Here is a 24,264-nt window from a genome sequence, read left to right as displayed (position 1 = left end):
GCCATTTGTAACAACATGTATGGATTTTGAGGGCATTAGGCTAGGTAAAATAAATCAGACAGAGAAAGACAACGTATGATCTCACTTATATGTAGATTCTAAAAAAACCAAGAACAAAAAACAAACTCATAGATACAGAGATCAGATTAGTGATTGCCAGCAATGGGGAATTGGGGGTGGGCGAAATGGATGAAGTTGATCAAAAGGTACAAATTTCCAGTTATAAAATAAATAAACCCTGTAGATATAATGTACAGCATGGTGACTGTGGTTAATAATATTATATTGTATACTTGAAAGTTCCTAAGAGAGTAAATCTTTAAAGATCTCATCGCTAGGAAAAGAAACAATTTGTAACTATGTGTGGTGCTGGATGTTAACTAAACTTACTGTGGTGATCATTTCACTATATATATATATATATATATATATATATATATATATATATAGAATCATTTTGTTGAATATCTGAAACTAATATAATGTTATATGTCAATTATATCTCAATTTTTTTAAAAAAAGAACATACACAAAAACAAAGATATAGTGTCTCTCTTATGCCAAGCAGTTTTCAGGAAAGTGTGCAAATTGAAGTCAGCACAGTCCAGAGGCATGGAGGTGGTGAAGCAAACACAGCAGATGTTTTGCTGCTATGGTCTGTCGTCCTGGTTGTCGCTCTGTGCAGGTTCCCTCTTTGCCTCTCTTTTCTGTCTGTACTCCAGTGGGGATGGAGGCAGCCATGCCCAGCCTTGCTGAGATCTGCTCCAGGGCTGACAGGCTCCATCCTGTGCCTGTCGACTCTTAAGCTCCCAAGCCATTTCATATCATCCTGTTAGCCTCCGCTTTCCAAGATTCTAGGATTACTTAACATTTTAAAGACAGCACCAGTTCTCTGGTGTTTCCTAAACAATCGTAGGATGGTATGACAGGTTTGTTAGTCAAAGCCAGAAAGTGGAACACCTGGCACCAGCACCGCCCATTCTTGACGTGTTGTGGAACTGCAGACCAGCTCCGCACGGTCTTCTTTCAGAGAACACACAGACCCACAGACAGGCACATAATGAGCCTGGGTCTTCTCGGAATTTCTGTAACAAGTCATCGGAGAGCTCCCCTTGCATTCTGAAAATCCCACTGAAGAATCTTGACAGCCTCATAAAATTACATTTCAAAACTTTTAGTACATATAGCAATCTGTGGGTAAAGTGCTTTTAAGACATTTTTGACTTATCTAAAGTATGCTTATTTTTGGTTAAAAGGCCTCAAGGGCAAATGGAGCTGCATGTTGTCAATCACTCTCTTATTTTTTTATCCAAGATGATAAAAATTTCTCGGTTTTCCCAAAATAGTTTTGGAATAAATGATACAACGTGAGGAATTTGCTTCAAAACATACAAAATGCAGGGGTGGGGGGAAAGGGAGGATGAGTGAATGGGGTGTCCATGAAACAGTATTCCCCTTGGGTAACCGTTGAGCTGCATGGTAGGGACACGGGAACTCATTGTCCATTTGATCTCTACTCTTGTATATGTTTGAAATTTTGTGATTTTTTTTTTTGCTGAGGAAGATTGGCCCTGAGCTAACATCTGTTGCCAATCTTCCTCTATTTTATGTGAGTCGCCACCACAGCATGGCTTGACGAGCAGTGCTAGGTCTGTGCCCAGGCTCCGAATATGCAAATCCCCAGGCCGCTGAAGCAGAGTGTACAAATTTAACAATTAAGCCATGGGCTGGCCCCTGAAATTCTGAAATTTTTAGAAAATTCCTTATGATTTAAAATTCCAGAAGTGCTGTTTTGGACATAGGTGTGAGGATCAAGTATTATGATCTGGGATAATACTATATTGTCAACTCTCAATTGTCCACAATAATGGGTATTTGTGCATATGAGAAATACTGCAGATTCTCCTCCATGTGAAATTAGGAATCAGGTCTTGGTGAGAGAGTCTTAGAAATAATACAGGGGACCTGAGTTCTGATTCTAGCATCGTATATAAAAGTGACCTTTGGGCAAGTCACTTCTCCTTATGGAATCCATTTTCTCATCCACAAAATGGGGAAAGCAGGCTGATGCCCTCTGAGGCTGCTTCCTTCCCTAACGACATGAAATTGCCACTGGAGCATGAGCTCCGTGCACATCTGGACCCTGTCACCCCCTTTGAACTCCTTATCTCCAGGACCTGGGGCAGTACTTGGCACATGGTAGGGATCGATGGCATTTGTTCATTAGTGAGTGGGTGAATTGCCTTTTTTTAAATATGCAAACTACTTTTCTCACAAGAATTCATATCTTTTCCTACAATGAAAGCAGATTCACTTCAGAAACCAGATTGAGTCTCTTGTTGAACTCACCTTGAAAAGCTAGGAAAGTGGTGACAGACATCACTTCCATTTATATCATCCTCATTATTGTAACCAAAAGGGAGTTGAGGGAGAGTTGACAGTTTGACCCCTAAAACCCTGCCCACAGCCCTTCAGGGCTCCTACCACCCCCAGGATAAATACCAGAACCTTCCATGGCCAGCAGATCCCTGCCTGGTCCACACACATCCTCCTTCTAGGCACATGCACTGCTTTGCTCCTTTCAATGCCCTTCTTTCAAAATCATCGTCTTCTACCTCAGGGCCTTTGCACAGGGCACTTTGCCTATTCCTGTTTCATATTTCAGGTCAGATGTCATTTCTTTAGGCAAGCCCTCCCTGACCCATAGTCTCAACTAGGTTGCCCTTTACATTTCCTTCAGAACACTCTCCAGACTTTACTGAATTTATCAAATGTTCTTATCTGTCCTTAATATGATATAAATAAGAAACAACTTCATTTTTCTCTCGTCACTTCTTCTAGTCAGATTCTGTTGGCTCTTTCTTCCCTGCCCTTTCATGACATCTCAGGCAAATTCCTTAGCTTTCTGATCACTTTCAGTTACACGAACAATCTCATTAGTCAATTGTGACTCATTTTCAGATATTAAAAAATCAAAACTTCAATTTCACATCCAAAACAAAGCTTGTTTCCTTTCCATGGCTTCAGCTCAGGATATGCTATACTTTTCCACTCCTCCCCCATCTCCTACCCCTCCTTCCACTTTGGGTGTGTCTAGAGTCAGATCAGAGGGTAGAAGAATTAGAAAAACATGGCCAAAGTAATTTTACTTAACAGACGCTGCTTGCCTGATTCTCTCCTGGCACACACAGGTGTACCCCAGGTCTTCAAATGCTGGCTCTCTCTGGTTGAACACATTCCCAGGGTCGTCAGAGGCTTTCTGAGGGGCCTCCACACTGTACAGTTCCCTGATGTATGCGGTTCACTCCTTGGCTGATGCCTTGCGTTGCTTCCATACCAGCCTCAACTTCTGTACTCAGAGATGTATACTCAACTGCTTCTTACTGGCTTCCTTACTCTAGGAGGATTCCTTCCGGGTTCAAGAGGTGCCATCTAGATGGCCAATCCCAGCTGCCATCCTCAGTACCACCTGCCTCTTAGGAAACTCATATGTCCTTGTCTCTCCAATAGCTACCCCTTCACTGCTCTCTCTTCCCCAGACAGTCTTCTGTCTTGAGAATTCTCTAGTTTCTATGAGCACGTAAGATATCAAACTCCAGGGGTGAAATCAAGCTCCTCCATGACTTGTTTATCACATTTCTCTGATCCCACGCTGAAAGGCTTTCAGTTTCAGCTCAGTTAACATCCAACTAGAGAACAAGATAAACAGCTTCTTTCTTGCAGACACCTCTAATACTATCAGTGATCTCTTAGGGTCCTTGCCACTTGGCTTGCCATTCCTACTAGTCATTCCTCCCTTCCTTCCCTCATAGCGAGGGAAGGGTGAGAGCTTCAGCACTCCCTTATCAGCTAATAGCTCTCTATCTTGATGGTTCTCTTCAACCGTTAATCCTTTTTGAACTTCTGGTTTTCTCTCATGTGACTTGAAAGTGAACAATGGTCAGTGTCAGATCCAGCTGGTTTTTAGAAATTATTAAATGGATGTGTGGGCACTGATTGCCCATTATTCTCTAATGGGTCCCAACTGAAGCTCCAAGATGATGGGAGGTTTCAATTAACATCCTGTTAAACATGGATCCATTATTATTTGATGAATATCTGTCTTCCCCACTGGACTTTTCCTCTATAAGAGCTCTATATTTGCCCTTCATTGATATAAGATCAAGCATTCAGCATCTAGCATATAGTAATAGCTCAATAAATATGTGATGACACAATGAATAAAAGAACAGGATGAAAGCAGGAGAAAACCAGATTTGTATCACTAAAATTGTTTTGGAAGGACTAACAAATGGGGCATCATTTCAGCAAGAATAGATAAGGCAAAGATTCCCAAAGCCTGGCTACCCATCAGAATTACTCATAGAGCTTTTGAAAAATATAAATGCCTAGACCTAATCCACTGGTATGCTGATTCAATAGACCTAGTTGAGAATCAGTGAGCTAAGATGCATGAGAGAGGTCCAAGCAATGTGCTAGGAGAGTTTGAAGGAAGATAAGGCTACACCTGGTTGAGAGCATCAGGGAGACTTTCTGGAGAAACCGATGCATATAGAGGCCAAATGTGAACATACGAAGAAAGAGGTATGGGAAGGACCTGGCTAGCAGGGAGTTGCAAGCCAGAGGAGATGATATACGGAAGACACTGAGGCCAGAAAGAGGAGATTAGATTCCTGACAGAACCCAGGGCAATGGGGAAGAGGAGGAGGAGTCAGCTACGCATTCCACCTGTCTGCAAGCTGTTTGGATGCAGGAACCTGCTCTTGTAAAGTTAGCAACACCCTAGGGAGGTGCATGATACAGTGGTTAGGTGGGCCACTTGTGGATCGGACTGCCTAAATTCCTCGTCTCTAAAAGGAGGATGATAAAATTGCTCACCATGGAGGTTATGGAGAGGATTAAAGGAGGTAATGATGTAAGATAATAACTTAGCACATAAGTGCTCATTATATATCGGCTAGAATCTTCATTTGTAAATAATTCTATTACCTAGCAAAATGGCTTATATATATTACCAGCAGTGTGCTGTCAGCTTAGACCCCCTAGAAGAGCCAATTCTGCACATACCCTCCCAACTTTGCATTCATCAAAGGCGAGGTTGGTGGCTTGAAATTGGCCACAATGGGAGTATTTACACCAAGGAAATTGACAAAGCTACAAATCCAAACCTTTTTTTGAGAGCTGATTTACTAGCACATTGTTGGATGCTCTGTGAATATTGATTGGATTGGTCTAGATTGAACTGAATTCATTTGAAAAGTGAGTTAAGGCTACAGGGAAACAAAAGCACAAGCTGAGAGGAAAACATTACCTTTCTTGGAAAGACAGAATAAGACCTTGGGCTTGGGGTGAGTGGCAGGTAAAAATGGAATTGGATTTTTTACTCTAAGCTAATTCTCCTTTCAGAATATTTTTTCTACGACCATTTTTCATCACTGTCTCTAAAATAAGTGTGAAAATAACTGAATGAAATAGGCACTAACAAGCTTTAGTAACAGCTGAGGTATGAATGCTCAAGGAAACACTTTGAAAGGTTTGTTCTCTCTGTGAAGAAGAATAAATCCAGAAAGAAATAGATTATAATAAGTTATCTGAGATGAAAAAGAACACAGAAAAAAATCAAGTATTGCAGGACAGAAAAAATACCACGGTACCTTAATAATACAAGAAACCTTATCATCAAACATTAAAGGGAAATTAAGGAGGTTGTGAATGACACAGAAAAAGCAAATATGATACCCATAAATTGTATCAACGCTTGGCCAAGTTAAGGCAGAAAAAATAAGTATACCTCTATCTCTTTTGGAGGTCAGCAAACTCCATTTCTAAGCTCATTGACAGAGATTGTGCTATTCCAAGGAAGAGAATGAGAAAAGCCCATTAAGAAGAAGTTATCACTTGTATATAAATAAATGAACATATCCAAAGGCTGGCACACCTGAAATTAAGCTTGTAAGGACTGGGATTCTAGTTCAGCCTTTTCAAAGACTTCAACATGGAGCATGGGGAGATTCCTTTAAGTCAAATGGTCAAGGCTGTCTCACACGTGACAGAGGGTTGCTCTGTGATGTTACCTTAGGAGTGAACTAACGAAAGCATTGAGCCTCAGTGACCCGCCTTGTGGGTTCAAGTTCAAATACAGTCATGCCATTTTTTTCTCTCAATTACTGGTTAGGATCTCATTTGCTTCTATTAGCAGGAAGACTACTCAAGATCTAAATCCTCCCCTTTATGAATGATCTAAGAATTCTAGGGGCTTGCTTGGTTCAAAAGGGGTCTTTCCTACTTTCAACCCAGGTAGAAAGTGAAAAGCAAAACCTTGGATTGTCCACTCTCCCCGTTGCTTTAGCTGCCACTAAATGGTGACACTGTTGAACAATAGTTGTACACAGTCCAGGAGATGCTTGCCCATTTGTATAGGAAGTCCTGGCTTGGCCAGTGTTGCCCCCTTACTAAGCTTCAAAACAATGACCCTTTTAATTCACCATCATGTGTCCAACCACTGCCCCCCAAAGGATATCTGCTGTGACATAAAGACTGAAAGCAGACAAACTCATCCTCATTCATAAAGTGTACCAAAACCAGTCATCCCAAAACCCTTTAGGCCTTTTGGCCCAGACTCTCACTTACCTCCTGGACAATTCCATTCTGTGGTCTACAGTGTCCTCTCTTCACAGCAGGCTTTGGACCAGGCCAGCCCTGTAGTCCATAACTAAGTTCCCTAAATTTTCATCATGGAGAGAAGGAGCTGGATCCTTGGTTCCTTCCTTCCCACAAGGCCCTGGATGCTTTAAGCAAATAATCTCAATTGCTCTATAGTCAAGGGTCCCTGGAGGAAAACCTTCACCAAGCCACTACCAAGTGCCTCATTTTATGTACAGCCCTGAAAGAGTCACTTGAGTGACTTCTCTCAATAGCAACAAAATATCTCCTTCGAGGTAACTTGTATCTCCACCTGCACACAAGTGTAGAAATGTATAAAAGTGGTTGATGTCATTTTTTTAAATTTCATCTCATCAGGCATAAGCACTTTGTTAGAGAATATTAAGAACTATGCGAAAACCTAGAAATAACCAAGGATTACCATTTTATTTCAAGGATCAGAAAACAAACCCAGAGACTCTATCTGATTAAGATCCTACTTTAATTTAGCAAAAAACTGTGCCTTGCTTCTATGCTCAAGGCATTGTCTGTGCTACCCTATGATGACATTTCGGTTTTGTTGGCCAACAAATTCAAAAGATCATTTCCTCCAGATGGGAGGGTGGATAGCTAAGGGAAGCTAAAGCTTATCGGAATGGGGACCCACCAATTTTCTTGGTCAAATTTGTGATCAGGGTCCACTTCCCTAACTTTGGAAATATTTCTTCCACTTAGCACTCTCAATTGCTTGAGAAGAATGGTGGGGAAAGCAAGATAAAAGCATGATTTCCATAAATGACATCATGAATTATATATTGCTGTTGCTAAGGAGATATAAGTCATGCATATCAGAAGGAAACAAAGAAATTGATTGCATCAAGGATGAGTCGTCACAAGGTTTGGAGAACCATTCTGCCTCTTGAATTGTTATGATCAGATCTCTACAGCAACAAAGATGTATTAGTCTACTAAAAATACCCAATCATTTATCCATTCAGCAGAGAACAAAGAAAACATCAGTGCAGTACTCAGAACCCTCCTTCGTCTGGCAGCACGTAGGATGAGGGGCCATTTTCCAGATATACTTACCAATGGGGACATCTTTTTTGTTATTCCATGAGACACCACCCAATGTCCAGAATCTGAAGATTCTACCTTAAAAATTCTCAAATAGGAAATGATTCCTTTCTCTAAGTTAACAACTAATTTCCATTCAGTGAGTAATTTCTTTCCCAAAACATCCACTCAGTGGAAAACAAATGAAGAGGGGAAAAATTAAGTAAACAAATCTGAAAAAGAGGGCACGACACACAGAGATGGAGGTGCCTCTCAACTTAACAAAGAAAGCAGGCACTTAAGGTTTATCTCAAACAAAACTGTGATTTTGACCGGCCCCTGATTGAGCCTCACCCGATGAATGACTTCCAGGGCCTCTGGCTCTTTGGGACTAAAGGAGAAAATTATTTTTAGCACAACTATTTGGAAACCTCTGAGAACTTGGATCGGTTTTTCTGTCTGGTACCAAAGCAAGTTTTTCGCTGAGCTCTCATGAAAGATCCTCAGTCTCTTGTGGATTTAGAATCCTGGAGCAACCCACCAACCCAGAGCAAGGTATGGTGTTTACTCTTTTTTTAGCACTTTGGCAAATGTAGATGCAATGGCCCGTTTCATTACGGGAGCTTCTGAGTTTGTTAAACAGACAGCTCTGTAAGAAGAATCCATGAAACTGAAGATCTGGGTTCAAATCTCTGATCTGACGCTCGCTTTGTGGCCATAGACAAGTTACCTAGCTTCTCTGGACATTGGTTCCCTGTCCAACCTGCCACAAAAGGGTCTTTAGGAGGATGATATGGACTTAACATTGCTCTGTAGACTATAAAATGTTCGACAAACGTCAGTATTTGTTACTGTTATGCCATCATAGCACTTTACATAAAGCAGCCAAAGCTTTATATGTTGGTAAAAACAAATATCGATGAATAAACATTTTTCTCTGTTCAACCTTTGATGGGCCTCTACTGCAGGCTCAGTCTTTGTCCTAAATGTTGTGGACACAGTTGATATTTTGGTGGAGAAAAAGCGAGTAAACAGCTACAACACAATACGGGTGTGTTGTCTTGCAGGGTGAGTAGTGATAGAAGGGAAGATATTTCATGGCCAACAGGAGAAGCAGTTCTGAGGAGGATAATTGGAGCCCCAGAGGCAGAGCCGAGGAAGCATAAAACAGAAGGAATGGGATGTGAACACCTAAGGTCCCCATCCTGTCTTGCTCACGGTGCCACTCCCAGTGCAGTTAGAGAAGGACAAAGCCAGCTATTGCGAAATCTCCTCCTCTGCAGGCCAAGGATTTGTCTCGTTTTGGCTGCCCTGGTTACCTATCCTCTTCCTAATGATTTCCAGGCAAAACACATATTCAACTTGAATTAATAATCAAGCCCAGCCCTTTGTAATGAAGTAATGTTACAGTTTCCCTTACATGACGTATGGGAAAACTCAAGAACTCACTTCAGATTCTGCCTGTGCCATTTCTATGGCTGTGTGAACTTGAGCCATCAGAGTCTCAATTTTCTTATTTGTAAAGTGAGGATAATAGCACCTACTTCATAAAAGTGGTGTGGGGATTAAGTAAAGACATCTTTAAAACACTTAGCACAGTAATAAGAATACTGGCATGCTCCCTCCATCCCAATTCATTTTTTATTTTCTTATTTAACTTTTCTTATTGTGATAAAACATACTTAACGTAAAATTTACCATTTTTAAGTATACAGTTGTGTGACATTTGTACATTCACGTTGTTGTACACCCATCACACCACCATCCATCTCCAGAACTTTTTCACCTTCCCCAATGAAACTCTACATACATTAAACACCACATCCTCATTCTTTCCCCCCACTAGCCCCTGACAACCACCACTCTATTTTCTGTCTCTAAAATTTTGACTGTTCTGGATATATCATATTGTAGAATCATACAGTATTTGTCCTTTTGTGACTGGCTGACTTCACTTGGCACAGAGTCTTTAAGATTCATCCACGTTGCAGTATGTGTCAAAATTTCCTCCCTTTTTAAGGTTGAATAATATTCTATTGTATGTATATGCCATATTTTGTTTACCCATTCATCTGTTGATGGACACTTGGGTTGATTCCACCTTTTGGCACCTGTGAGTGATGCTGCTAGGAACATAAGTGTACAAAAATCTGATTGAGTCCATGCCTTTACCTCTTTTGAGTATATACTCAGAAGTGGAATTGCTGGATCATATGGTAGTTCTATATTAAATTTTTTGAGGAATCATCATACTGTTTTTCACAGCAGCTACATCATTTTACATTTCTACTAACTATATTTTTAATTTTTTACACCTTTATTGAGATATAATTGACACATAGCATTGTGTAAGTTTAAGATGTACAATGTGAAACTTTGATACACATATGTATTGCAAAATGATAACCACAGTAAGATTGGTTAACACGTCCACCACCTCACGTAACTGTCTTTTTTGTGTGCATAGTGAGAACATTTAAGATCAGGTTTCGAGTATTTGATATAGCATTGTTAATTATAGACACCATGCTGTACATTAGATCCCCAAAATTTATTCATCTTATAACTGGTCATTTATATCCTTTGACCAACATCTCCCCATTGCCCCCACCCTCCAGCCTCTGGTAACTGCCATTCTACTCTATCGCTATGAGTTAAGCATTTTAGATTCCACGTATGAGTGAGATTTGTCTTTCTCTGTCTGACTTATTTCACTTAGCATAGTGCCCTCAGGGTTCATCTATGTTGTCACCAATGGCAGAATTTCTTTCCTTTTTATGGTGGAATAATATTCCACTGTATATATATATATGTGTGTATATATATATATATATATATATATATATATATATACCGCATTTTCTTCATTCATTCGTCTGTCAATGGACACTTGGATTGCTTCCATGTCTTTGCTATTGTGCATAATGTTGCAATGAGCACAGGAGTGCAGGTGTCTCCTTGAGGTAACGATTTTCTTTCCTTTGGATGTATATTCAGAAGTGGGATTGCTGGATCATATAATAGTCCTATTTTTAATTCCTTGAGGGAACCCCCTACTGTTTTCCATAGCCACTGTATAAATTTACGTTGCCACCAACAGTGCACGGGGTTCCCTTTTCTCCACACCCTCACCAACACTGGTTATTTCTTGTCTTTTTGATAATAGCCATTCCAGTAGGTGTGAGGTGGTATCTCATTGTGGTTTTGACTTGCATTTCCCTGACAATTAGTGATGCTGAGCACCTTTTCATATACCTGATGGTCATTTGTATGTCTTCTTTGGAAAATGTCTGTTCAGATCTTTATATATTTTGGATATTGACCCCTTATCAGATATACAGTTTGTAAATATTTTCTCCCATTTCATAAGTTACCTTTTCATTTTGTTGATTGTTTTCTTTGCTGTGTAGAAGCTTTTTAGTTTGATGTAGTCCCACTTGTTTACTTTGCTTTTGTTGTTTGCGCTTTTGTGTTGTATCCAAAAAGTTGTTGCCAAGACCAATGTCAAGGAGTATTTTCCCTATGTTTTCTTCTAGAGATTTAATGGTTCCAGCTCTTACACTTAAGTCTTTAATCCATTTCGTGTTTTATTTTTTGAGTGGTATAAGATGGGGCTCCAATCTAATTCTTTTACCTGCGAATATACAGTTTTCCCAACACCATTTACTGAAGAGACTATCCTTTACCCACTGAGAATTTTTAGCTCCCTTGTCAAATATTAGTTGACCATATATGAAGGGGTTTATTTTACTTTGAAAATAAAGAAAAAACATGCTATTTACAAAGAAATCTTGATGTGTGGACATATTTTCTAGAAGTTCATTCTTTGTACTGAATTATTCAGTATTTTTCCAAGTGTTTTCCACGGCTAGTTTAGCAAAAATAAATGTTCTGTGATTAAAAAAAATTATGAAACAGTATATAATACACTCGTGCCTTACAGACTCAAAATATACCTTAACATGAAGGCTCTGAAATCTACTGTATCACAAAGTAAATTTTGTAATAAGTGTTTTAAAAACTAAAAACCTATTACTTTGTAATCCTTAGAGAAGAATTGGCTAGATGGCCATTTACAATTAACATCCAGGACCAATCTGTGCAAGATTAACAGTATGTCCAGAGCTTTGATTTTCTGACTCTAAAGGAGCACGACGGTGGAAAAAATGCCTTTTAGCACACGTTCTGCATAAATTTGCACAATTCCATGCAATCCTTCAAAGTGTTTTGTATGGGGAGTGACTGCTAATGTGTAAGAGGTTTCTTTTTGTAGTTTTGAAAATGTTCTAAAATTAGATTATGGTGTACACTGAGTTGTATATTTTAAAATGGCCAATTTTATGCTGCATAAATTAAATCTCAATAAAGCTGTGAAAAAATATCTTAATGTTTATAAAACCATGACCCATATAGTTCCATCCCAGCCAAAATAACCAAATTCATTGCAAACCAGGGGCAAGGGGTGAGGCACGAATTATTCAATATGAGGTGTTGAAAATATAAAGTTGAATCTCTATCTCACACTTTTTATCAAAATTAAATTCTAATGGGTCAAATTTCTAGTGTGAAAAAATGAAACAATGAAAGAACTGAAAGAAAAGTGGGATGATCCCTTTTATTATCTTGAAGAGAGGAAGGCCTTTTAAAACAATAAATTGAACCTCAAAAAATGTTTTCATGATAAAGATATTTTTTAAATACACAAAGGGAAAAAACCGAAAAAAAGCTATATGTTGCTCATTTCATAAAACATGTGCAGAGAACATATATGTGCGTGTGTGTGTATGTATATATCTCCATATGTATATATGGGTATTCATTGAAGTATTGTTTATAATAGCACAAGAATGAAATATCCCAAACATCCACGAATAAGAGACTGGTTAAATACAACTCATTTGTACAATAGATACTCTATAGCCACTAAAAAAGAATGAGGCAGCTCCATATGTACTGATATGGAAAGATCACCAAAGTGAAAAAGCAAGGTGCAGAAAGCTGCATACAGCATGCCAACATGGGGAAGGAGTATACACAAGAAACTAGCACCAGCAGTTGCCTCTAGAGTGGGAAACTGGATGTCTAGAAGACTGGGAGGAAAGAGAGAAGGTTTACTTTTTATTGCATACTCTGTTTATTTAACTTTATGAATGTGCATGTTCTCTCTGTACAAAAAATATTTAAAATATTTTAAATACTCTAGACTATGCAAAATGAAAACAACTCAAGTCTTTTATTTGTATTTCCCAAACACTCCAACAGGGATCCATAGACTTCAGGAAGATTTCTTTAAATCCTCTCTTTCCTCTTTCTCTTATAATCTTCTCATATTCCATAATTTCTCTCTAGTTTTTTTTTTCCCCAAAACCACACTTCCCCCCACCAAAATCTACTCCTCAGCTCCCAGCCTGAGTTTTTTGTGGCAGACACTGTTCTAGGTGGTGGGAAACATCAATGCCTAAGACAAAGATCTCTGCCTTCATGGAGCTCACAATCTATCACATGGAGACATGCAATATAAAGAAAGCATAATAGAGATAAGAACAATATAGTGAGTTAGAGGGTGATGAGTACCACGGAGAGCAGGAAAAAACAGAGCAGAATGAGGGAGGGTCAGGAGGTAGAAGTAGGTGGATCGCAATGTTAAATCAGGTGGTAAGAGTTGGCTTCAGTGAGAGGGTGCCATTTGAGCAAAGTCTTAAAGAAGGAGATGAGGGAGTGAGACATGCAGACATTTTGGGGAACAGAATTCTAGACAGAGGGAAGAGACAGTGTGAAGGCCCTAAGCCAGAGCATTCCTAGTGTCTTTGAGGAACAACAAGAAACCCAGTGCGACCAGGGCTGAGAAAGTAGGAAGGAGAGTAGTGAAAGATGAAGTCAAGGAAGTAAGGTGGGTGGGTGCCCAATCAATAGGGCCTTGTAGACCCTGCAGCACGAGGCTTTTGATTTTTAAGTGAAATGGAGAACCACTACAGGGAGATGCCACAGTAGTTTCCCATTATAATCCACACTCTTTTATCATTCTGATAAACTGAGTCCCAAGACTTTCTTGGGCACTCACTACCATGCCATCATTGTGCATCAGCCACCACAACATATTGTTCCTCAATTCTGATGAGGGTCGTTAATGGAAAATCATTCTGAATGCCCTTCAGAAAATTCTACCTGGGGATACTTCCAGCGTTTAGACTACTGTACAAACGATATCCTTATGCCTTTGTCAATGAAATGCAAACAATTTGTTCAGTGAATGCATCTGTTTCAGTTGCTTTAATTTATTCCTTCTTTGAGCACCTTTTTGCCTGACTTGTGAAAATATCCTTTCTTTCAAGAAAATCTTTAAAATTTCTGCTTCCTTTATCCACCATCACCTGGATCCTTAGCACACACTCCTTCACGGACTGATCCCCGACTATTGGCATGTTTGTGTTTCCGGCATCTCCATCACGGTGTCTGAGACGTCACTGCCCAAAGCTCCTTGTCTCCAGATAATTTCAAGCCCCTCCTAGAACCAGCTCCTGCATCTCATCCCACGTCTAGTTAAAAGTCTTCTTATGAGTGTCTTCTGTGAACATGGTCTCCTCTTTCAAATCCCTTCTCAAAGCCTCCTCTAATCAGGGAGAACAACCAGCAATTTAATCACGACATCTTGTTTAACTGTGGCGGGGGGGATGGATGGAATGTGCTTCCCATTTCCTTTCATCTGAGGTGCTTTGGAAAGGCTGATATCTTTGTCAGATCTGGTGGGCTTTTCAGACAGGGCCTTAATCCCCATTGAGCAATAGGATCAGTAACATTGAGCTTGTGTTGCATTACAAGTCAAGCAGATAGAGCATGGCAAAAACGATCTCCTTGATTTTTTTAGGGGGCATGAGGGTCACTGGTAACATGAAGATTTGGTCAAAGACATAGAGCCTAGATTTGGATAAGTTGCTTCAGTTTTTTACCAACAAGATTTCTAGGAATCAGACTTATTTCAAAGCACAAGTGCATGCTGTGTTTTTCTCAGTTCGTCATTCCTGTGCTCTGGCAAATTTCTGCATCTAATTCCAAGATGTTGCAATTTCCCCATGGGTAACGTAAAAGTGGTACAGTGTGCCTGGTTAGTTTTCTATTGTGATTGTCAAAAAAAAAAAAAAAAACACAAAGGAACTCCATCTGATTGCTTTTCTCGCATTTTATGATTATTTCCTTTGGGTGAGTATATGCCAGGCATATAACATTAAGCATTGTACAGATTTCTTCTTAAAGCATAGGTCCAACTCTCCAAAAACTACTCATTTACACCACCCCAGAACCATGTGTATACCTTCTCCCATCCAAGAAACTGCTAATCCTAAGGACAATTTAGCCTAGAAAATAAGGTGTCCCCAGCCTACATTGCCCATCCCTCAGCTTACATGCCAAATGCCGTGCTAATAAATTATCCATCATTCTCAGCTGCCAGGCTTTGTGGAGAGAAAACCCAAGTCCTGTTAGATGAAGAGACCTGTTGTCTGCTTCACTCGGAGCACCTGGCACCATGCACAGTTTAATTTCACTCAGCCCTTTAATTGAGCCCCAGTGCTAACCGCTTAATGGGACACCACAGCATTATATCCTGCAGATTTTAAATTAAAGTTTGAGACCACCACCCCTCAGGACATGCACAGTACTCCAATTAACACTAATTGGCATTACACATGATTATCAAGTGAAAAACATGGCTTTCCTGAAAACGGCACTTCCTTTCTCATGCTTTAAAAAGCCCATAAATTCTGAGAAAATGACGATGGATGCATGCAAAGATTAAATATAAGGATGTCTAGCAAGATGCTTATATTGGCAAAAAACTGGAAACAAATGTGTCTATCGGGGAATTGTGTACACAAAGGATAATAGAGACAAATGCAACTATTTTTTTAATGTTATGAATAATTTTTGACATGGGAAGATGTTCATGCTACATTGTGAAGTGAAAAAAGTTAAAGAATTGCAGGAATGATATGATATCACTTTTCTCCATAGCGTAGAGAAAAAGGCCAGAAGGATGTATATATCAAAATGTAGAGAGTAATTATCTCCAAGAGGTGAGAATAACATGATGTTTATCTTATCATTTGATCACTAATTTTCTACAAAAAAACGCATTCTTTGGCAAAAAGAAAATGTTGTTTTCAAAGTCCGTCATTGATTCCTGCAGGAAAAAAATGTAATAAAGGGATTTATTTTGAAATTTTTTTAATCAACCCTTCATCTCCACCAACTTTTGTGTGGGACACTGAGAACTCTCTATCAATGATGTGTTAATAGTTTCCAATGGAATTATGAGCATAAACAGGGTTTTTATACATGCATGGAAAGGTGAGCACTGGAGTGAATTATTGCAAATGCCCATTCTTGTGTTCCATTATGCCAAAGCCCCCACCTGAAAGGGTGCATTTATGTCCGTGTGTTTCTCTTCCAGAGCCAAAGATGTTTGTCTTGCTCTATGTTACAAGTTTTGCCATTTGTGCAAGTGGACAACCTCGGGGTAGTCAATTCAAAGGAGACAGCTACTCCCCAAGATATATCTGTAGCATTCCTGGCTTACCTGGACCTCCAGGCCCCCCTGGAGCAAACGGTTCTCCCGGGCCCCATGGTCGGATCGGCCTTCCGGGACGAGATGGTAGAGACGGCAGGAAAGGAGAGAAAGGTGAAAAGGGGGCTGCAGGTAATGAACTATGAAGTTCCATAAAACACCCCTCTTTCGCCCCTACCTGAAAACTCCCTTTCTTTTTTGCTTTTTCTAATGAGAATTACTCCTTAAATCCCTTCTCTACTTCACCTTCATCGATCATAACCATTTATTGCCACCCTTACTATGCTTCAGAATCTGCTCTGAATTCTTTATCTGCCTTCTTATTTCACTGTAATGGCAACTCTCTCAGGTGGACAGTGTCACGTGATATGGATGAGGACACAGAACAATAGCATGGTTCAATGAATTACTGAAGGTGGACGTGCACTGCTTGTGATGGGCAGTGCCGAATCCAAGCGTCTGCTGCCCAGGCCCACTGGGGTCTTCCAGCTGCAGGAGATGGCTGGATGTGCTAGGGCATGGACGGACAGACAGACAGATGGACAGGAGGGGAGATGGACAAATGAAGTAGAGGCAGAAATTAGGAGCCAAAAGCATAAGTGCCATCCTGCTCTGCACTAATATCCTGAGCAAAGATACATAAAGAGCTTATAGATTTTATTTTCCACAGATGAAATTACTACAGTACTGTAAAGTCGACCTTTCCTAGCTCATCTCTTTCCCACCTGTCCTGTGGCAACTCAAGAGTAGATTTCTTACAGCTCTTCACAGCAACGCAATTGTTCCCTAATCCTTCAGTAATTTTCACTTTTTTTCCCACAAATAAATTGGCCCAGGAAGCTTGCCAGATTCTGCAATCCTTCAGAGTAAACTCAATTGAAATTCTAGAGAGGCTGTGTTAACACTAAAAGAGGAAGGGATTTGGAATCAATCTCTGAAAACAAGTTTCTGAGTGTAAAAGTTGGCACAAAGGATGGGAAGAAAAAAATCAATGGATCTTAGAAATATGTCTTTATCTAGTTATTGCTCCTGCTTTACTGATGTTATGTGAAACAGTATCATAATATATATTCAAATTATTGGATAATAATTTATTTCTGAGTCTGTTGTGCAGAAAATATTTGGCATATCAGTAGCTATCAATCTATGAATGCTGTTCAACATTATATAAAGAATCTTTAGGTAAATGTTCAACGTCAGGTAAAGAACCTTTAATTTGGAGCCCAAATCTTATCTTTCAAAGGCTTCTATATGGTAACACCAGTGAACACAACTTACTGCTGTGTTATGATCATAAATATCCTTGAAGTCCTGTAATGACACCAGCACTATAGTTAGATGTTACTGGTCCTTTCAGTTTACTGTGTCCAGAAGCAATAATTTAGTGGTTACACAAACATGCATCGGAGTCAGACTCAGGCTCAAATCTTGGTTCCTTCAATTACTCAGTATCCTTGGGCAAATAGCCTCTTTGAGGCTCAGTTTCCTCATTTGTCAAAAGTGTGATTGTGAAGATTAAGGACAATAATACATGTAAAACATTCAATAGAATAACTGCCACGTGGTAAGCATTCAGCAAATATTAGCTATTATTTCTTATTACATTGTAATCTGAAAACAATGACTCATAACTCAGGTAGTTCCAGTGCTACCTAAAGATATGGGTAGGGAGGCCAGCCTGGTGGTGTAGAGGTTAAGTTCACGCGCTCCACTTCAGCGGCCCAGGGTTCACAGGTTCCAATCCCAGACGTGGACCTACACATTGCCTCTCGAGCCATGCTGTGGTGGCATCCCACATGCAAAATAGAGGAAGATTAGCACAGATGTTAGCTCAGGGACAATCTTTCTCGCCAAAAAAAAAAAGATGTGGATATGCATTGAGATTAAATCAAATATTCATAATTGCTACAAATTTAACCATATTTAAGGCCAGATATATTCCCCGTATTCATCAATCCATTCATTCTTCTGTCTACCCATGCAGTATTCATTCAACAAGCTTTTTGTGCACTGTGGGATGGCCATCCTGTGCACTTTAGGACATTTAGTAGCATCCCACTAGACACTAGTGGCACCCCCACCCATTGTGACAACCAAAAATGCCTCCAGACATTGCCAACTCTCCCTTGGTGGACAGTGCAAAATTGCCCGTGGTTGAGAAAACTGTTTTAGACACAGAGAATGCGAACATGAATAAGACATTGCCCTTGCCTTGATAAGCAAGCATTTGGGTGTGGAGGACTAATAGGGAAATATATAATTATAATGTCATCATCATCGTAATAATAATAACCACTTATTAAGAACCTACTTTGTGTCAGGAATTTTACCTTTAGTAGTTCACATCCACCATAACCCTCTTAGCAATAATTATAATCAGCAATAATAATAATGTTACAAACGGAAAAATTGAGATTCAAAAATAAAATGACTTTCCCAAACTAAGATTATTTCAATCCAGTTTATACATATACACACATAAGGATATATAACAGTTAAGAAAAGTAAGAATGCCTTTGTGATCAATGAAGAGGAGCGCACTTCATTTACAAACATTAAGAACAGAGTCCTGGGGCTTTGAGGATAAGCTTTTAATGGGGCTGGAACTGGACACATGATGGCTGGGAGCTTCTGTTCCCTGTTTCCACCTTAGTGACACCACAAATGTCTTCTCATGCGCACTACATCCACTCCAACCAAGTGCAGGCAAAATCGAGTATATTTTTCGTCCAACTTCCCTACCCTAAATTACAAATACAGAGTTTATTATACTGGATTGTAAATTTTTTAGTAAAAATATCTGTCTCCCTCACTGGTCTATAGCAATTACTGTTGTGGCAATTTATTAACATTTAATTTAATCTTAATGCACATCCATACAAATATCTTCAAGAAACGCTAGAAGAACCTCATGAAACAGATCACGCGCTCTAGGTTATTATATAGCTTTCACTATTCATAAACTTAGTTATGACTCATATTTGCAGATCACAATGTTATAAGTAAAACAGCTAACTTGAGGGTGGGGCAGGTGTCATTCGTGTCCATGTTCCACCCAGCCCTTAACACAGTGCCTGGCATACAGTGGATGGTCAATCAATATTAGATGCTTTAGATTTATGCATACGTGTTCATACCCATAAATCCATGGATGGATAGATGGATGGATGGATGGATGGACGGATGGATGGATGGATGGATGGATAGAAGAAAGAAAAGGCATTGAAGAAGAAATCTTTCTAAGCCTATTTCATGGAGAACTAAGAAAAAATTCCTTCTCTCCAAGCATCAGCATCTAAGCATAGCCTAACTCTTACTCCATAATTCTCTTCTCTACCCAAGCATACGTCTGGCTGAATAGGGAGAGGGAGAATGATTTTCCCTTCTTTCCATTCTTCACTAATTGTTCCTTAACATGGGGGTAAATCTTTCATGCAAACAGGAAGAATTACTGTAAATTATTACAGCTAGTCCCTGATTATCTAACTCCCAGCAGTTTGGAATATTCAATAACTATAGAAAATCCAAATCTTGAGATTATAAAGATCTTTTCATGACTAGCATTGTGAACTTGCATCTCAGTATTTATAGTTTTGTCTCAAAGAATTCTCAAGAGGATGAGACCTCAAGCAATCTATTCCAACACCTCCAGTTCAGGGACTGGGAAACTAAAGTCAGAGATGAAGCTCCTTCAGATTCACCTAACTAAACCATCGCTGAACTAGGATTTTATCCCTGGTCTGCTGAGTCGCTGTTTACTGCTTTTCCTACTAGGTTGGGAGTGGATTTAAATCCAACTTCTTCATATTACAAATGGAGCATTTGAAACACAGACAAGAAGTGACTTACACAAAGTCATAGAGGCAGGAGGATTTGAGTACATAGTGAATTTTAATGGTCAAAATTGTTACTGATGCCAAAATGTCTTTTTTATTGATGCATCAAAGGTCACTGGTGAAGACAGCAAAAGTTAAGCTCCTATTGAAGATAAAATAACAGTTTAGAAGTTGTAGTCCTTGATTAAAAAGTTAAGCGAACAGTAAAATAGTATTCCTATTCCATTTTCACCAAAAAGAAACAAACATTGAAAGATCAGACTATTATGGCCTTATTTCAAGAAATAAATACCAGAGTGTATTCTGGCTGGGACCAGTAGAATTTCAATTTAACAAGAGCCATCTAAAGCTAGAGGACGGTCCTGTGATCAGTAATAACGCTGATCCTCGTCACCAAAAAAGGGTTGCATTCATCATTAGCATCTTCTGTGCCTCATAACTCGTTAAACTACCTCTTTCAAAAATTATTAAAACAAAATACTTGACGTTTTAAGGGTAAAGCTTAAATTCTCCTCAAATTTACATTATCCAGAGCACTTCATTGCTAAATTTGCCAAACAACTGAAAAAATGATCAAACTGATACATTGATGTGTGTGTAATATTCAAGTAAATTATATTAAAGCACTATCAAGACGAAAAGGCTTAGCTTGATAAAAAAATCTTGAGAACAAATACGTAGTTAAGAGTGAAAGTGCACAATATATCAGAAATACATTTTCCGTGACTACAAAAAGTGCGTTACAAATTACCAATATTTGGATACTTTTTTAGGAAGTATCATTATGCAAGCACTATTTATGGAATGGATTCAGCCCTAAAATTGAATGACATTTTTAATGTTATTAGGTCATTGTTATCACATCTATGGTTTAAACATTACATGGATGTTGCTTATCACTTTCGACCCATAATCACAATTTCTCTGCATTTAGCCTATGGTTGATCTGTAGATACAATGATTTAGACAAATGGAAAATATTTCTTTATGGTGATTCTGAATTTGTTGAAATCCTTTCACAGCTATTATGTCTTTTCTCTGTGTAAGGAGACCCAGAGAAATTAAGAGACTTGGCTAAAATGATACAACCATTTAGCTGCAGAGCCAAACAGAATTTAGGATTCTTGATCCAGCCCCAAAGGTAAGAGGCATTTTGATGAAGAGGAGGCATCATTAGGTTAAGACTTGGATTCCAGTCCTAGCCTTGCTACAGAAGCAAGTTTCTTCACCTGTCCAGGACTCGGTATTCTCCTCCAAAAACGAGCCACTGCACAGTAGTGGCAGTCACTGTCATTTGGTTATTGTAGCATATCAAGCCCTCACTATGTGCCAGGTGCATTTACCATTTACACTTTAGCCACTGCCCTGGGAGATTTCAGGCTCCAGAATCAGGCAAGCATAAGTTCAGATCCTAGCTCCATCACTCGCCAGCTCTCTTTCCTTAAGCAAACTAACTTCTCCATGGCTCAGTTTCCTTATCTACAATGGAAGTAATAATAATTTCTAGTTCGTAAACTTGTTGCAAGACTTAAAGAAGATAAAGCATGTAAATAAAGCAATGTCCCTGATACATAACAAATGTTCAATAAATATGAGCTAATCTAATTTTGATTAATTCTTTTATTATTAATACTAATGGAAGTACAATGTGGAATGAGACTACATAGCCTCTAAGGATTTGTCTGGATCTGTCTGCACTCATGACCCCATTCTGGGAAACAGTATCATCATTGACTTCCTCCTATAGTGATGAGCGTCTGTATGTGAGTAATTTAGTGGTAGATGATCCATCCTCAAAATGACAGTTAATTATTTGAAATTAGTCAGGATTGAATGACATCTTACATACGGAAAAAGTTTCCTGAAATTCTGACGAAAATTTTCTATTTCCATTATAGTGCATCAGTGATTTTTTTAAAAAATTCATTATTTAGTAGTATACTGTTGAAAGTTGACTGAAAAGACAAATTTAGGGTGTGCTTAGACTATGTGGGCATGCTGTTTGTGACTCTATTTAGAGGAACTATTAATCAAACTATAAACTCTTTTTAAAGGTTTGAGAGGTAAGACTGGACCACTGGGCCTTGCTGGAGAGAAAGGGGACCAAGGAGAGACTGGGAAGAAAGGTCCCATGGGACCAGAGGGAGAAAAAGGAGAAATAGGTCCAGTTGGGCCTCCTGGACCAAAGGGAGACAGAGGAGAGCAAGGGGACCCAGGGCTGCCTGGAGTTTGTAAATGTGGAAGCATCGTGCTCAAATCTGCCTTTTCTGTTGGCATCACAACCAGCTACCCAGAAGAAAGGCTACCAATTATCTTTAACAAGGTCCTCTTCAATGAGGGAGAGCACTACAACCCTGCAACAGGGAAGTTCATCTGTGCTTTCCCAGGGATCTATTACTTTTCTTATGATATCACATTGGCAAATAAGCATCTGGCAATTGGGTTGGTACATAATGGGCAGTACCGGATAAAGACCTTCGACGCCAACACAGGGAACCATGATGTGGCTTCGGGGTCCACAGTCATCTATCTACAGCCAGAAGACGAGGTCTGGCTGGAGATCTTCTTCACTGACCAGAACGGCCTCTTCTCAGACCCAGGTTGGGCAGACAGCTTGTTCTCTGGATTTCTTCTGTACGTTGACACAGATTATCTAGATTCCATATCAGAAGACGATGAGCTGTGATCAGGACTGTTGACCTGAATGTTTCAAGATCCTTGAGGCAGACACTTTGATTTAATCTGGGGCCCTGGAATTTAGAATAAGCAGAAGTGAGATCCAAAGAGATTCCCACTCAGATTCCAGAGCATTTACAAACAGTTCTAGCAGAATCTATTAAAACAAGATGAACCACCAAATAGTTGAAACCACATCAAAATGAATTATATAAAACAATAACCCCAGATATGAATTCTCTTCAATGCGATGTTCATAAATATTTAACAAATTAAAGACAATGTTAACAAATTTCCTATTAAATTCCCTGAGTGGTAAAACCAGCTGGCAATGATATTTGTCTCATTAAATCTTCAAAAAATTACATTTTTTCTCGTTATTTAAGAGAATCATAAAGTCCCAGACAAAGTCTTTGATAATTCTCAAAAGGCTATAGTAAGCCAAAAACCAAAGGTAAGAGATGCTGAGTAATTTCGAGCAAGCTAGAGTGAAGTGATATTTTTTAATGTTTTATTATTCATTCCTTCATACTTGTATATATTCACTCAACAACTCTTTACTGAGCCTGTATGAACCAGACACTATGATGCTGGGTCAGATTTAATGAGTTAAGACAAAATCCCTACTTTCACACAGGCTAGTGTGTGATGAGCATATACCACAATGCAGTATGATAAGCGCCATGGCAAAAAGATTGACTCAATGCTGGAGGTACATAGGACCTGCTATTCCTGGGGGTCGGGGCCAGTGAAGGTTTTACACAGTGGGGAACACTAGGCATGCTAAAGTGTGTGTGTCTAAGTAGCTGGGAAAGATGCAAAGGAAACAAGGAATTCGCCAGCTGCATTTTCCCCATCCCATCCTCAAAACACCATCTGTATTTGCCATCAGGAAGGGGGGAAAAGCTGAGAGATAGAGGAGGCCTGGGATGGGTGTTGGAAATGGAGAGAAACAAGTTGCTGAGACCAGCCAGTAGCTTATTCTCCTAAATCCTTTATCATGATAGTTTCCCAGGACAGATATTCGTCCTCTTAGTTTTCTCACAAATAGGAACACTGCTTTACATTGTATCAAGACATTGTGTCTCACGGATTTCCTACGTATTTAGTCAAAATAAAGCAAAGCATAAGTCTACTGATTTACAAGTGAGCTGATAGGAGGAATGAACAGGAGGAGAAGGGAGACAGCCCAAATGCCTGAGCAAAGAGCTGTCCCTCCAAGACTCACCCCTCTCTTTGTCCCACTTCTCTTAGTGTCAGCATCTTGCTCCCCCTGAACTGTAATTCCTCAGGTAATCTCATCCATAATTCTTTTGTCTGCCCCTCCCTTGGCTAATAGTAATAGTATTCCCTGATTCTCTCACTTTGGTATCTTCTAATCCTCCTTTTCATGCATTCCTCTCTCTGCTCATTCACTTAAGAAATATTTCTTAAGGCCTCCTATGTGTGAATCACTATACTGGATTCTGTGAAGGTGGGTGAACACTAAGATGA

General features: G+C 39.4%; 1 protein-coding gene across 4 annotated transcripts in view; it reads left to right on the top strand.

The window, feature by feature from the left end:
* C1QTNF7 (C1q and TNF related 7) overlaps positions 1 to 23,135 on the top strand; it is a 100,553-nt gene extending 77,418 nt beyond the window's left edge. For 2 of the 4 annotated variants that reach the window (XM_070261749.1, XM_014738513.3), the window contains exons 2-3: positions 16,145 to 16,390; positions 22,149 to 23,135. In XM_070261749.1, the coding sequence (XP_070117850.1) occupies positions 16,153 to 16,390; positions 22,149 to 22,780 (870 nt within the window). In that variant the 5' untranslated portion in view covers positions 16,145 to 16,152 and the 3' untranslated portion in view covers positions 22,781 to 23,135. Of the gene's footprint in view, positions 1 to 7,377; positions 8,254 to 16,144; positions 16,391 to 22,148 lie in introns of those variants that run through there. The other 2 variants (XM_005608579.4, NM_001242530.1) reach the window with 2 other exon arrangements.
* Positions 23,136 to 24,264: the final 1,129 nt, after the last annotated feature.

Source organism: Equus caballus, chromosome 3 (genome assembly GCF_041296265.1).
Source record: "Equus caballus isolate H_3958 breed thoroughbred chromosome 3, TB-T2T, whole genome shotgun sequence".
In the NCBI taxonomy this organism is placed as follows: domain Eukaryota; kingdom Metazoa; phylum Chordata; class Mammalia; order Perissodactyla; family Equidae; genus Equus; species Equus caballus.
The sequence above is the reverse complement of the archived record's forward strand: the minus strand, read 5'-3'. Positions and strand labels throughout refer to the sequence as shown.